Consider the following 14,935-nt stretch of genomic DNA (forward strand, 5'->3'; position numbering starts at 1 on the left):
AACTCCGGATCACGTCCAAAGGATGAAAACTTCCACCTGCAAAATGGGAGTGGGATCCCAATCCCTTGCCCCTACTGGCAACACCAAGGGCTTCTGAAGCACCAGACAGAATCTGCCTCGAATATCTGTCTAAACCACAGTCTCAAACTTCCTTTCAGCCTAGATGATCCTTCCAAAACAAGTACCATCAGTCAACATGGGGTAAACACCTTGAACAATCTAAATGCCATCTTTGATGGCAGTTAATTAGCAGGTTTTCTCTGTTTAAGAGACCAAGACCAAGTTTAAGTTTCCATTTAAGAAACCAATTGGCTTGCTATCTTGGAAGCTGGCCTAACTGTACATGTATTTCAGGTGAATTCCCTATATAAGTGGTATATAGGTGTAAGGTTGTATAGATCCAGAAGGACATGGAAACTGTTACTGGAAATTGGTTCCTTGAAGGTGGATGCAATTGAAGTGGTGAGTTGCCCCCACCCCAAATGGGGTTGTTTTAAGACTTTGTACATATGGGAAAATCCAACAACTAATCTGGGCCAATTTATTTTCCATAGAAGCTTGAGATTTCAACATCTGAATCTTCATTTAGACCCTACCAGTCTAAACAGTATTAGTTTTAAGTATTTGGTGAGCATTACTATGCTATTACTTACTATTACTAAGCCAAGTAGATAGGTTCTTACAAAAAATGGGGAAAGATCAGCAAGACATTATTTTTATTTTTATTATATTCCCCATAAGCATAAGCCCTGATATTGAGCCTCCTGGATCCTTGCTGAGGCAGGTAGTGAAGGTTTTGTGAATTGGTTTGGAAATTTGCCACTGAAGAAGACACCATAGTTGGAATGCGTCTGGCAATCTTCAAACAATAACATTGCTTTTAAACAGACTGTTATTATTATATGATTGTACTCTTTCCTGTGAACTTCTAGTCTTGTTTTATAAAATGATTATTTTAATTAACTTCAGGTGTAAAATTTGCAAGGTTTTCTTGGTCTCTGACCTGTACTCAACCTCCAAGGATGAAAATACCGGATGACTCTCTGCCATGCTTCCATTACTTTACTTGGTTTGCTACAACAGACCTCCATGGCTGGTTCACAATAATAGGCCTCCGCAATGCTTATTTCCCTATCACCATTCACCAGGCTTGTAATTTCCTCCACTTTGCCCTCGGCAACAGATACTTTCAGTTCATGGTTTTCCTGCTGGGCCTGACAACTGCGCCAAGGAATGAATGGCTCTAGTGGCAGCACGCTTGTGGCTGCAGGGAACAGTCTTTCTGTATAATTCTACCTCCTCACAGCCAATGTCAACATCAGATCCCTAGGCCCCAGGGTTAATGAGGAGAAATCCTATCTTGTACCTTCACAAACCCAGCAGTTTTTAGGGGCCCTTCTGGATTCTACTCAGGCTCATGCCACCTACCTTACCTACAGGGCGGATACACTGAGATGCTTGGCACATACCGCCGGGTCTCGCCCTCAGTCTCAAATGGCCATCATCCAATGCCTCTTTGAGTTAATGGCCTCAACCGTAGCTGTAACTCGTCTTGCTCATGCAGCCACTACAATCCTGGGTTCTCTGGATCTTAGACCAAGAAAGGGAAACACCCTTGCACATCTGCTAAGTGTCCCTTAGCAGATTGAACAGTCCTTGGTTGGGTGGATCACCCCATCGAATCTATCAGTTCCATACCCCACCTCCCATTGATAACGTATCTCCAGATGCCTCATTTTCCAGCTGTGGGCCCCACTGCAGCTTGCCAATAACAAGCTCTGAACTTCAATCAACTTGAATTTTTAGCTGTAGTGAGGTTTTCTGATCGCTCAGATCTGTCCAATGCACTACAGACAATACCACCATGGTTTTTTTTACATCAACAAGCTTTGTCTTGTACTCCTTACCCTTAACTTTTAGGACTGGTGTGCAGCTCATCAACACATTGTTCCCATCACCATTAATCTTGTCAGTACCATGAATACTGTCATGGACTCACTCAGTTGATCCTGGCCCATGAATGGGAACTGTCCCCAGTAATCACACCCATTCAGAATGTAGGACACTCCTGAGGTAGACTGTTCTGCTACGGCAGGGCATGCTGCAGTCCAGACTCTCAGCGATGCCTTCCTCCTCAACTAGGGTGGCATCCTGAGTTACACCTTTCCCCCCTTTCCACTCCCTCCTGCACACCAGCAGCCATGGTTTGTGATGTTGCTCCTTCTCTCCCACAGACGTTGAACCTCCTCACTAAGGATTGTGGGAAAGTCAGGCACCTGAATTCTGACTCTTTTGCCTCATGGTGTGGTGGTGTCATGCCTCCTGGAGAATCCTCCTCCTTATTACTCCCATAAGCAGACAGTACTGAGGAGCCACCCATGTCAGGTGTCCTGGGGAAGCCTGGGCCCTCAGGAGACATGACCACAGATCTGTCCCCGCAAGAGGAGGGGAGTTCCATCTCTGAGGTGAAGGATGTGTGACCACCTAGCCCCGAAGAATGTCATCGCCTCAGAGGCAGGCCTCCTTTGCAGTCCATCTGCAAAACAGGACTCCTCAAGAGGAAAGGATTCCTTGGGAGCAAGACCCTCCCCCCAAGTACAGCTTTTGCCTGTAACACACCACAGCTGAGCCCAGCGTGGGACTCCGGAACAACATTCTACCAGCTCCAGTGTCTGGCTCCCCAACACATCTGCAGCCGCTTGACTAGAGTGTCATCAGCTGCCTTTCTGCTTCCCCAGTTGTGCACTGCTGCAACATGTGGATGCAGCCTTCAGCCAGGGAGTCCTCTCTATGGTCTTGGTGTGACATCACCCTCCCTCCCGTGAGTTTTTTTGCTTATGAGTCACAGAGATCACGAAGAGGAAGGACAAGTTGCTGTAGTTCTTCCAGTAGTCATCTGCGAACTCACACGAGCCACCCTCTTTGCTCTTAATGTGTTTCTCTGCTGCAGCGGACTGGGAGCTGAGCACACACCCTGTGGCATGCACAGAGGGGAGCCGGGTGCCTGCCTAAAGCTCTGTTCAGTTTTAGAATGTTCCGAATGACTGTCCTGCCTCAGAGGCAGGCCTCCTTTGAGATGAAGTGCTCATCTGCAAAGGAGGACTCCTCAAGAGGAAAGGATTCCTTGGGAGCAAGACCCTCCCCCCAAGTACCATATATGTGAGTTCACAGATGAACAGTTGAAGAACTATACTTACAGACAAGCCACCTGTCCGTACTTACAGACAAGACTACTGTTTGGGAGAGATTGCACTTATATGCAATCATGTCTACTGCCCAAGCCATTTCCAAATATTGACCAGCAAGCAAGCACTGGCAGAACCATCAGACACAAAAGCAGGAAATTCCGCTAGAGACACACAAAGACCACCTTGACAGCCCTAGCTGGGTTGTTCATTTGAATAAATAAGTAAAGTTTTTAAAAACAAAATCTTCACATATCATCCATATTCCTGTATGTTGAACAGGAGGAGGATCTTTCTTGAAATTCTCCCTCAGAAGTTCATTTGATAAGGAAAGACCCATTATCACCTCTAAGACTTCCTTGTCCATGAAAGAACCAGACCTGCCATTTTTCTCTTCCCCTTGAGGTTCTTGTGATGGTTGTGAGGGGGGTTGGGGTTGGTTCACATTCACATAATGCTATCAAGTACCTCAGTATCATGATATGCCCACTGAAACAGAAGCATGCCAGGCAAACATTGTTATACAGGGTCACCACGTCCGCTTGCAACAGAAAAGAAGTGTCTGTGATGTTGTGGATATAGAGGCATATCTGGGAAGGCAGTGAAAATACTTTGGCTTGTTTCTCTGAGCAGATAATGGCAAACTGGTGATCTCCCAAGTCCTGGGAGCATGGAGAATACAGGACAAGTTTCCTTTTCTTTGTTCTTCCACTTTCATCAATGCAGTTTGGATCTCTCCATGCTTCATATGGTGGATGTATTAAGGTCCCCATGCAGTCCAAGCAAGCAAAGGTTAAGACTGCTCCCCTCAGTGTCAGAACCGTACCTATAAAACATAATTCAATATGAGTTATTTACCTCCCTAAACTCACTGTCATGATGCCAGCACACATTAGCTATGTCATCCAGTCATATGTTTGCATGTGTTGTATGTCCTCTTCTACCATATTATGTCATTCAGAAATGATAGGACATAAGAATTGTTATGCTGGGTTAAACCTCTAAATCCACAGATAGTCAACCTTCTGGGAATCCATACACTATTATTATTATTGTTATTGTTGTTGTTATTATTATTATTATATTTACTTGATTTGTACCCCACCTTTCTATCAAAAAATGGCACTCAAGGCAGCTTACAGAGACAATTAAAATTTGTTAAAACAATAAAATATAACAACTACAGAATAAAAGCAGCACCCAACCCAACAAACCCACTTAAAGGCCTTCTTCAATAAAGTGGTCTTTGTATGCTGGTGGAAGGATAGTAGAGAGGGAGAACCAAGCCTCCCTTGGAAGGGAGTCCCCAGCCTGGGAATGGCCATCGAAAAGGCCCTCTCTCATGTTGACACCAAATGCACCTCTCAAGGTGGCGGTCTCAAAAGATGGGCCTCCCCAGAAGATCTTAAGAACTGGGCAGGCTCATAAGGGAGAAGGTGGTCTTTCATGTAGTGTGGTCCCATGCCGTGTAGAGCTTTGTAGGTCAAAACCAGGACTTCAAATTATGCTGAGAAACACAGGAGTAGCTAGTGAAGCTGCTGTAACAAGGGAGTCACATGCTCCCTGTAACCGGCCCCAGTCAACAGTCTGGCGTTCTGGGCTAGCTGAAACTTCTGAACAGTTTTTGAAGACAGCCCCATCACAGTACATCACAGTAGTCCAAGCAGGCTGTAACTAAGGCATGGGTGACCATGGCCAGATCAGATCAGCTATCTCTAAAAATGGGTGCAGTTGGCACACTCATGGCCACTGCCGAAACCTGGGTATCCAGGTTCTAGGCCACGTCCAAAAGTACACCCAAATGGCAACCCTGAATCTTCAGGGGGGAGCACAGGGGCAGGGGCAGACAGGTTGAATCCCTATTCCCTCTGCCGTCTGACTAAACAGAAGCATCCCTGGATTAAGCTTCAGTTTGTTCGCTCTTATCCAGTCCATTACCTGACATCAGGCACTGATTTAGAACCAGAATAGCTTCCTTGGATTTAGATGGAAAAGATAGGTAGAGTTGGGTGTCATCAGCATACTGGTGGCACTGAACCCCAGAACTCCAGACAAGCTCTCCCAGTGGTTTCATGCGTGTGTTACATAGCATGGGGAATGAGATGGAACCCTGAGGGACACTACAGACCAGTGGCCACTAGAATCTCCCAGCACTACCTTCTGAAATTGCGCCTCTAAGAAGGACCTGACCTATAACAGTGCCTCCCAGTCCCTAGGGATGTCGGAGGAATCTATCTGGGGATGAAGCTTGGCAAGCTTTAATCAGCTCAGCCCCATGGGCTTTGGCTTGCTTTCCACAAGCTGGCCCGACATGATCTGTATTGAGTTGGGCCAGTTTGCAGATTTCCATTAAAAAAAAAGTGTAAAAAGCAGTATGTGCAAATTAAGCAACTTTCAACCGTAATTTGCACAAAACAGACAAATTGCAACTGTAATTTGTGTAATTCGTGTAGATTGCAGCTGACAGTTGCATAATTTGCACAAATTGCTTTTTATGCCCCCTCTCCCAAGTTCCCACACTTCAAGATGAAACCCCTGGCTTAGCTCGCAAATGCAAGATGAGTCCAGGGCACCAAAGAAATCCCACAAGCCCCAAAAGCGCCAGATTTCCTGGCGACAGGCATCCCTACCAGTCCAATCTCATACAGAAGCCTCAGGGGGATACCATGGTATTGAAAGCAGAACTAACAGGGACACATTTCCCCTGTCCAGTTCCTAGTGTAGATTGTCCATCAAGGTGACTAAAGTAACTAGGCCTGAAGCCAGATTGAAATGGATCTAGATAATCCATCTCATCTGGAAACCTCTGGTGCTGAGAACCCACCACACACTCCAGCACTTTGCTCAAGAATAGAATATTGCAGACCAGCTGGAAATTATCCAACACAGTATGGCTCAAGGAGGACTTTTTAAAACAAAGGTGTTACCACTGCCTCCTTTAGGCAAGATAGAATCACACCTTGCCTAAGAGAGATATTCACCCTTACCCACCCAGGTGCTTTTATAAGCCTTGCTTTTATGGCAAGGTTCCAGTGCACAAGTGGTAGGCCTCACCTCTCCAAGAATCCTGTCCTCAGGCTGTACAAATTGAAAAGTAGCCATTGTAAGTGGACAAGCAGGAGCCAAAGTTACATCCCCCAGATGTGTGTTTCCCTTCGGTGGCATCCAAGTCAGCATACAATTGGTTTGTCATATAACTTGGTCACACCGGGCTATTGGGCTATACTCAGAGGTGTAGCAGGCCTCTAAAAAAGCTCTGCTGGGCAACTCTGAGCAGACACAACAGTGACAGAAAAGTATAATTTCTTCACCGCCCTAATTCCCACACAGTAGGCTTTCAAATAAGTTCTAGCCTGTGTTTGATCAGACTTGTTTTCCACCATCATCACTCTAGTCAATGTCCCACTTATTTCATCACCTGGAGCACCCTGGAAAACCCATTTGGCTTTACTCTGTGGGAGAGGATGCTCAGGAGCGATCATGTCAACTGCCTGGGCCATTTCTCCAGAGAAGATCAACCAGGGCTTTGACAGAATTGCTTGCCAAGGTGACAGGAAAAATCCACAAGAGCCATCAGAAAGCTATCTGGATCCATCAGTCTCCTGAGCTGGATGATCTTAATTTGCCTGCAGAGGCTCTGAGTCCCAGCAAGACTAAACTTCACCAGGTCTGTCCATGACATGGAACTATAGAAAGTTCCTCCACTCTCAGCTCACCATCATGCCATCCTATGCAGACAACCTGGTCTGAAGTGTGTCCTGCCAAATGAGTGGGGCCAGATACTAATTGGGACAGACCCATGGTTGCCAACAAGGTGGCCTCAGCATGTATGTTGAAGTCCCCCAGCACAACAAGATGCAGAGACTCCAGCACCAACCCTGAGACCGCCTTGACTAGCTCAGGAGGGTAGCAGGATGAGCAATACACCAACAGAATCCCTAGTTTGTCCCAAATATCCACCTCTGAAATTGGAAGATTGCAGGATGGGGCACCAGGACAGAATCATGATAGACCACTGCAGCTCTGCCTTACCACCTACCAGGTCTTGTCTGCTTCAACACAGAGAACCCAGGTGGGCAAAGGTGGGAGAGATTTACTCTCCCAATCTCATCCAATCTCAGTGATACAGGCCAGGTCAGCACACTCATCTAGGATCATGTCCTGGATGGTTGTTGTTTTCCCATTCACCAACCTGTTGTTTGGCTGCTCATCAAGGAATTCCCCAACATCCTCCCCACCACACCCCCTTCCCAGTTCTCTGAATACAAGATCAGCTTGTCAGATGCAGTGTGCCACTGGTTCTGATGTACACATGTCTCCTTGGAGAATTGGAAAGAGGGTGCATGCAGTAATTAGAGATGATTCTGCATATTGAAACATGAATTTTCAAATATTGTGTTGACTGCAAAAAGCATTGTTCAAACTGCCATCCCAGGAATGTGGAGAGTGACGAGAAGGTAAGTAAAAGAGACAATCTTCTAGTATGCTTTCTCCACCATTATCAATATTTTCTTGCAATGTGCAGTTATGAGGATAACCCTAACCCCGGAATGTGCCCTAGAATCTTCCGCAACACATAGAGGTTCATCAGCAGGCAAATCGCTGAGGAAAGATTTCCCTTTGGGCAGGAAGTCTGAAAACCACAGATGTAATTTGGGAACTGGGTTTCAGAGCAGCTTTAGAAATGTTGGAGGTAGCTGGATGAACAGGTAGTCTTGTTTATTCAATGTATTTGAAGCTGCTCTCACAATTGCACCTAGCAATGGTTTGAAAATGGAGCTGGCTATTCAGCTGCTACTTCCAAAGGAAGTAATAATCTAATCGAAAGTTACTTTTATAACAGCACAATCCTATACATTTCTACTCAGAAGAAATGTGAGTTCGATGGGACTTACTCCCAAGTAAGTACATATAGGATTGCAGCCTAAGAGATGTAATTTTCACTGGGGTGGTAAACCTGTCCCCTGCTAGAGGCTCACAGGACTGAAGGTAGGAAGGAGCCTTCAGTACAAACGCAACTCCCTGCACATAAAATACTGCTATGTCTAAGCAAGCAAATGTTCTATATGCAGAGGATGCATGTAGAATCCGTCATGTGAGCCTTCCCGTCAGTCTGCCACATCAGTGAAAGCTAAGCCTAAATCTTAAGAAAGGAAGCAAAGATCCACATCTAATTTCCCAATCCTGTCCACACTGCCCCCAATTCAGAGTTGCATGAATACTCTGAAACTAGCCCTATTCATTTCAACAGAAGTTGAAACATCGACATGGAAGTAAAAGTAATATATTTGGGATCAGGGCATAACCCTGATTTCCTCTGAGCTTGGGCACATTAAAATTATGAGAACAGATGTAAACAGCTCTGGATATTACAGTTTTGCTAACTTTAATATTATTATTAAATAAATTATCAATAAAATTAACAATTAATGATGCTAGAAACCCTCATCCTATCCTTGAAGTCTGCAGCTTGTTGTTGAAATGCTAGCACAAAATAATATTTAGGATCTGGTGAGCAACAAATTCTCATAAACACTGGCTTTGCATTAAACATGATGGCTTTCCAGCAGCCTCTCTAAGTAAAACTAATTTCCTGAATAAATAAAAAAATCCTAGCTCATAAAACTGAAAGTACCTCTGTGATAAACCAAACCTCCCCCGCCCCATCCCCTCACACACTTTCTGGAAAGATCCTTGAACAAAGAACAGGTGCTTCTTCAAACGGAGCTTTCATCCTGCTATTGGGATTGCTCACTCACGGATGTTTGTGGGCCCTTTAGATGACGTTGTTGACCTCCAGGGCGTCTCCTACATTAAATCTTTATTCCACAGTTTAAAAGGTTGGAGATAATGAGCTATTAAATTACTGTGCTTGTGTTCCGCTTGAGTTCCCTCAAGCAGAAAGGAAAAGCTGTAATAAGAGGAGCTAGACCGATGAAACATATGGAAGACTCAGATAATACCCCCTGGAAAAGGGTGGTGGTGGGGGAAGCGCATGTAAAGGGAGTCTGTCATGATCCTGCATTTAAAATGGAAGCAGCAAGCCCTGTTTTAAATGTGGGATTTTAGGCTGGTGTAGATACAATAGACCCCCAAGTTTACATTGATATGTATTCCATGCTGACTGTCCAGCTTCCCCTCCTCCCCGCTCCCCATAACTCTTCTTATATAAAAGAAGTATTGTAGAGATCACTTGCAGGATGCGTGACTAGGCCCTCCCAGACTATTGGTTGGTCAGGTTGAATTTCCCTCCCTGGGAACTGTCCAGTCCCATAGAAATACCTGGTTGTTGTTGGGGTGTGTGTGAGAGATTTTCCTTTGTCTTCATGTGGAAAGCAAAGAGGCAACATCAGTTAAGCTATGCCATTCAGTCTCATACTCATCCCCTACCCTACCCCTAAGCTACCTTAGGATCTTGATAAGTAAGGTTTAATTAAGCTGGTCTGATGTTTTGCTTTTGATTTTATTTTTAAAAGCAACTGACTGTGCTGCAACTTCTCTCTGCTTGGTTCTTTAATAAATAGATTGGACTGGAAACTAGAGTTGATTTGATTCTCTTGTCTAGCCTGGAAGTTGGTCAAGTTGAACTGCTTGGCAAACACATTAACTCCATGAGTGAGTGTACTGCAGTCGCTTCACAGAACTTACTTCTTGGTGGGGTGGTGGTGGAGTGAACATCATCTGGCTGGCAGGGGCTGCTCAACTAACAAGAGAGGCTCCCCCCACTTTCCCCTTTGATAAAATCCTGGGAGGTTTCTTCCCCTGTATCCACAGAAATCACTCTCTTTCTCTCTCTCCCCCTGCTGCCATAAAATCATGAAAGGAACATCGTGTTCTGGCTGTCCTGCTGAGATCAATCGCAGTTTCAAAGCTTCTGAATTAGTTCTTTTGATTCATGAGAATCTCAGGAGTGCGCAGTGGGAAAGACCAGAGGGGAAACGGATGGGAAACCAGCCCCCTTTCTAACCTGCTGCTGCGCAGGATCGGGATGATCCAAGGTGGAAGTAGTTACTTCCAAATGGCAATAAACCAAACATTGGAGAATTGCAGCTTAGAGAAAGTGCTTTGCGGCCTTTAGGGAATTAGTGCTTTAAAATGTGCTATTTCAATTGGGGGGGATTTCTGTAAATTCTGATGTGCACATTCAGGGGACAAGCCTCATTGGCCACAATGGGAGCTACTTCTGAGTAGACACTAATTGGTTTGTGCTAGGAAACACACCGAAGGGAAACACACAGGAAACACCCCCTGACCAGAGTCACGGTGAAAGGCACACCCCTGGGCAGGGCTAGCATACCTGAGGTAAATGCAGGAGTTGGGGCACACAACAACTATACCGAGGAAAACCTGACTTAAGGAAAAGAATCGGACTTTAAGCAGTCTCGGGAAATCCGGATTTTCCCTGATAAGCTCCGGGGTGGCTGCTGGATGGCCACAACATCAGGCATCCCTAATGACCTCCAAAAGCAGCCAGCTCAGAGTAAATCACTCATGTTTAAACTCCTTCACAGGGTTGTGAAGGAGTTTAAAGGGAGCTCTTAAAAAGGGGCCTATCCTCCTCCATATATAAACTGCATCGTCCTGTGGGCTCCCCTGTCTCCTATAGGCAGGAGCTATGGGTGTGGTGGGGGCGCTACCTCTGAGGAATATAGGCAAAAGGGTGTCTTGCAGCCTGTCCTACCTCACAGTTTGTCACAATCTGCTTCCATTTCTACTTCCATTTCTCCTCTGCAAACTTAGACCTCCTCTAGGTAGACCCATTTGTGTAAACTGGCTATGCTTTCTCAGCATACTGGATGCAAACCTTCCATGTTTCCTCTCTTCATCTCCTGCCACACACATACACCTGCAGTGCAGACAGGGCCAATCCTGGAGCCAGCACAACCACGGCAATCAGTGAGGTTCCCCTCCCCACTGTTAATTCCCTGTAGTTAAGATGTAACTACAGCACCAAAGCAGAAGCATGGGAAGACGTATCTTGAGTTTAACAAGTCATCGAGTTTAATGGCATATTTTTGCATCTTTTCAAGAAAATACTAAGAAATCAAGAATTCTTACCACTTGGAGAAACCATTACTGGCTCTGTCTGCCTTAATTCATCCAGAACGGGCAGATTAAGGGATACAGTCAAGACCATACCCAGGGCTGTACCAACCCAAAGGCAAGGAGACACTGTTGTATCATTTTTCCGTGCAAATGACTCCATGAAATATAAAGCTGTAATTGCTTCCTTAGACTCCTTATTGATACTGCAGACACTAGAGCTTCGAGAATGGCTGAAGGAGTTCTCTTTGTTCTCTATTTAAAGAAAGCAATACATATTAAAATATGAACCCATTACTCTGTTTAGCAGCAGCTCTGGCTTGCTTCTTTTAACTGCAGATGTTTTTTAAGTGAAACTTATGCATGCAAACTATGTGCTCTGCCTCTGGCTCTGAGGGAAAAGAGAGTGTAAATATTATCAGATATCTGAAAATTAACAATAAACTTCATATAAAGCACTTCAAGTGTTTAAAGCACTTCATATGCATTATTTTTATGTTTATTAATAATTTGAAAAGTGTATGAGTTGCATTCTCTGTCACAACGGCAAAACAATGTACAATGCCAATAACAAAACCTAGAAAACCATAAGGCAAAATAAAATATAATATCTTCATAATGCTAAGTTCATAAACCATCAACAAACATCAGCAGCAGAGCTCAGTTAAAATATGTTCAGGGCCGAACTACATGTGATATTAAACATGTAGGTGTTATGTGTATCTTTTTTTTTAACTATACAGAGCAGCTGCTGGGGTGGGGGTGCACAGGAAGAGAAGAGAACCAGCATGCATTGGGAAGGAATTTAACTCTTCTGTCCTGCACTATATTGCCCCCCCACACACACACACAAGCTGGAGAGATCTGGTATGTGGGGAAAGGGTTAAACCATGGTCTCTCAATAGCTAGTTTTTTTTTTAAGACACACATTTAATATCACATGTCGTTTCACACAAACACACAAGCACACACACCCCTCACATAGTCATATACCCTTCCCTCCATTCACACACTTGTGGCTGCCCACTTATGGCTCAGGGGCAATAGTATGGACTTCACAGCTATGGACTTCATGCACTGCTCCCTAAACGCATCTGGCTGGCCACCTCAGGAAACAGGATGCTGTATTAGATGGACCTTTAATCTGATCCCACATTTCACCTTTAATTCATCCCTGTCCTCAACCCTTGAGCAGCAGGCTGGGTCAAATCACAGAGATCTTCTGCAGGAGAAGGGGCTATTCTCCCCTCCCAGACTACACTGGAAGAGCAGAAGCAACCCCTCAACTCCTTAATTTCATGAACAAAAATGAATGTATTGCACAGCTTGTATTAATAATATTCTATAAGTAAAAAACAGTAGCTAATGAACAATACAAGAGAGGCCAGACTGATGGGATGATCCCAGGAGTCCCTGCCTGCTTCTCACGTGTACAACGAGTCAGAAGCCTATTGACCGTTTCTCCTTCACCCACCACACTTCCTTCCTCCGCTGCGGGAAGAATGCAGGATGATCAAAGGAGAAGCTGCTTTGGAGAAGTGAAGTAGGCTCAGATGGCTTTGGCCACCCTGCCTCCTTCCTGCAATGGGGGAAGGAATTGGGGTGGGCGAAGGGGAAGTGGCTGAGTCCCCTTCACTACTTCAACAGAGAAGCAAAGGAGACTCAGCTGGTTTCAGTCACTCACCCTGCATCCTTCCCACAATGGGGAAGGAGACAGAGTAGCTGAAGCTAGAGATGTCAGAGGAATCTGTCCAGTAGGTGAAGTTCACTGAGCTTTCATCAGCTTGGCCCCTCGGACTTCAGCTTGCTTACTCATGAGCTAGCCCAACTTGATGCAGATTGAGTCAGGCCAGCTCATGGATTTTCTGAGTCCCCCCCGCCCCGAAATTGACATTTACACAAATTGCAGCCACAGTTTGCCTAATTTGTGTAAATTTTGGCTGTAATTTGCACAAATCGCAGCTGTAATATACATAATTTGTGCATATTGCACCTGCAATTTGCACAAATCACAAGCACAATTTGTGCAAATCATATTTCAGCCGCAATTTGCACAAATTACACAATTTGTGCATACTGCATCATGACTAAACCCATGGTTAGTGTTATGAGCAAACCATCATTACCTCTCTTCCATTCCTGTCTGGCCTTACCATTTAAGACTATGGCTTCTATGTTTTGTGTACCTTGTTTATCTAAAATATTTTTAAAGCTCTCTCCTTATTCGTCTTTATAGTCAACCACTTTATATAATACTTAAATGAGATCATGAATCTGCCATTTACACTCAATACCTTCTTTAACAAATCTTTCCATCAACATTTACAATTCCTTCTCTACTGCAGTTATGGGTTATAAGGTCAAGAACTGTAGTCCTTGATCACAGGCTTTTAATTTTGGATCCCTCCATACCTCCTTCATTAAACACTCCTTAAGATACAGACTTAGAAATGTTGCTAAGATGTCTTGTGGTAATTTCCTATTTCTAGTTATATTGTACTGCATTTTATAAGACTTGTCTATTATGATTTTTCTCCCAAATTAGATTCTAAAATAATGAGAATTCTTCCAAATGTGTGAGTAAATTATCTTCTTCTTTTGTCTTCTTACTCTGTTACGTCTTCTACTCGTATTGTCCAGTTTTTCTTCCATTCCTTGCACACCAGTCAAATATTTGTTATGTGACGCATACGCAAATCTAGTATCTAAATCATTATTTTCCAATCTTCCTAAAGTTTCCTTCTGACTATTTGAATGCTAATTTGCATTTTTGTTTTTCTTTAGGATGCAACCCCATGGGATTGCTGCCCATTCGATGGAAGCTTCTGAGTTTAAAGGCTTCCAAAAATCCTGAGCTGTGCTGGACTGTTGCTGACAGGACAGGAGGAGGACAGAGGTGTTTTTGCCTCCTGTTCCTCCTAAAAAATACCCCCACCCACCTAGATGGACCTCTGAGCCTGTCTAGCTAACTTATTGGTGGTAGGTGGAGATGGGCCACGGAGAGGCCATGGGATTCTGCAGATCCTCTCCCCTCCCTGCCTTTTTTGACCTCTTCAGCCAGTGCGGTGCTTTCTATGAGGGCTACAAGGGAAAGACAGCAGGGGGAGGGATCTGATGTCGGATTCCCCGGTCATAGGAGTGTCTACGGCCTTGGGAGGGGGAATCTGGTGCAGTGGAAATGCAGAAGACTATTGTATATAGAATGGCGCATCACGATTTTTCTCTTCCATGCCTCAAATGCACACGAGAACCTAGCTCACATCTGTGCCTGGATTTCTCACACAGGCCTGGGAGGCTTTCTGCATTATGCTTTGTCAGTTGTATGCTATTGGCTCTCACTTCTTCTGTCTGCTTGGGAAACAGTGTTGTCTTTAGCATAGAGACCCGAAGTCAGCCATAGCTTGCTACCAGTGGAGGCTGATGGCTCTGATTTTGGTAGGGCTGTGATTCCACTCTGTGTTTTAGTTAGAACCAGCCAGAACTCTAAAGGATCTATCCAAGGTGCTGAACCCTATCCATAAATTGGGCTCATTTGGTGACTATGGTGGAATGCTCAGAGTTCAACATCCGTGTGGAGGAAGGGAACAACAGATGCAATGCAGTTTTATCCAGATCAGGAGGGCCAGGCAAAGCAGGTGTCTGCACTCCAGGGGTAAAACAAATCTTGTCAAGGGAGTATAAGATGGTTGGAAAGAAGGGCTCAGTGT

General features: G+C 44.7%; 1 protein-coding gene across 1 annotated transcript in view; it reads right to left on the reverse strand.

Annotated features, from left to right (window-relative positions):
- The window catches only part of STXBP5L (syntaxin binding protein 5L), a 285,752-nt gene that overhangs the window by 19,135 nt on the left and 251,682 nt on the right, over nt 1-14,935 (reverse strand). Inside the window, exons 21-22 of the mRNA XM_084835365.1 lie at nt 11,244-11,483; nt 3,654-4,011 (exon numbers count right to left, since the gene is read on the reverse strand). Of these exons, the coding sequence (XP_084691491.1) occupies nt 3,654-4,011; nt 11,244-11,483 (598 nt within the window). The remainder of the gene's footprint in view (nt 1-3,653; nt 4,012-11,243; nt 11,484-14,935) is intronic.

This window comes from Heloderma suspectum, chromosome 2, assembly GCF_057233095.1.
Source record: "Heloderma suspectum isolate Gila_16-S chromosome 2, 16-S_ref, whole genome shotgun sequence".
Lineage (NCBI taxonomy): Eukaryota > Metazoa > Chordata > Lepidosauria > Squamata > Helodermatidae > Heloderma > Heloderma suspectum.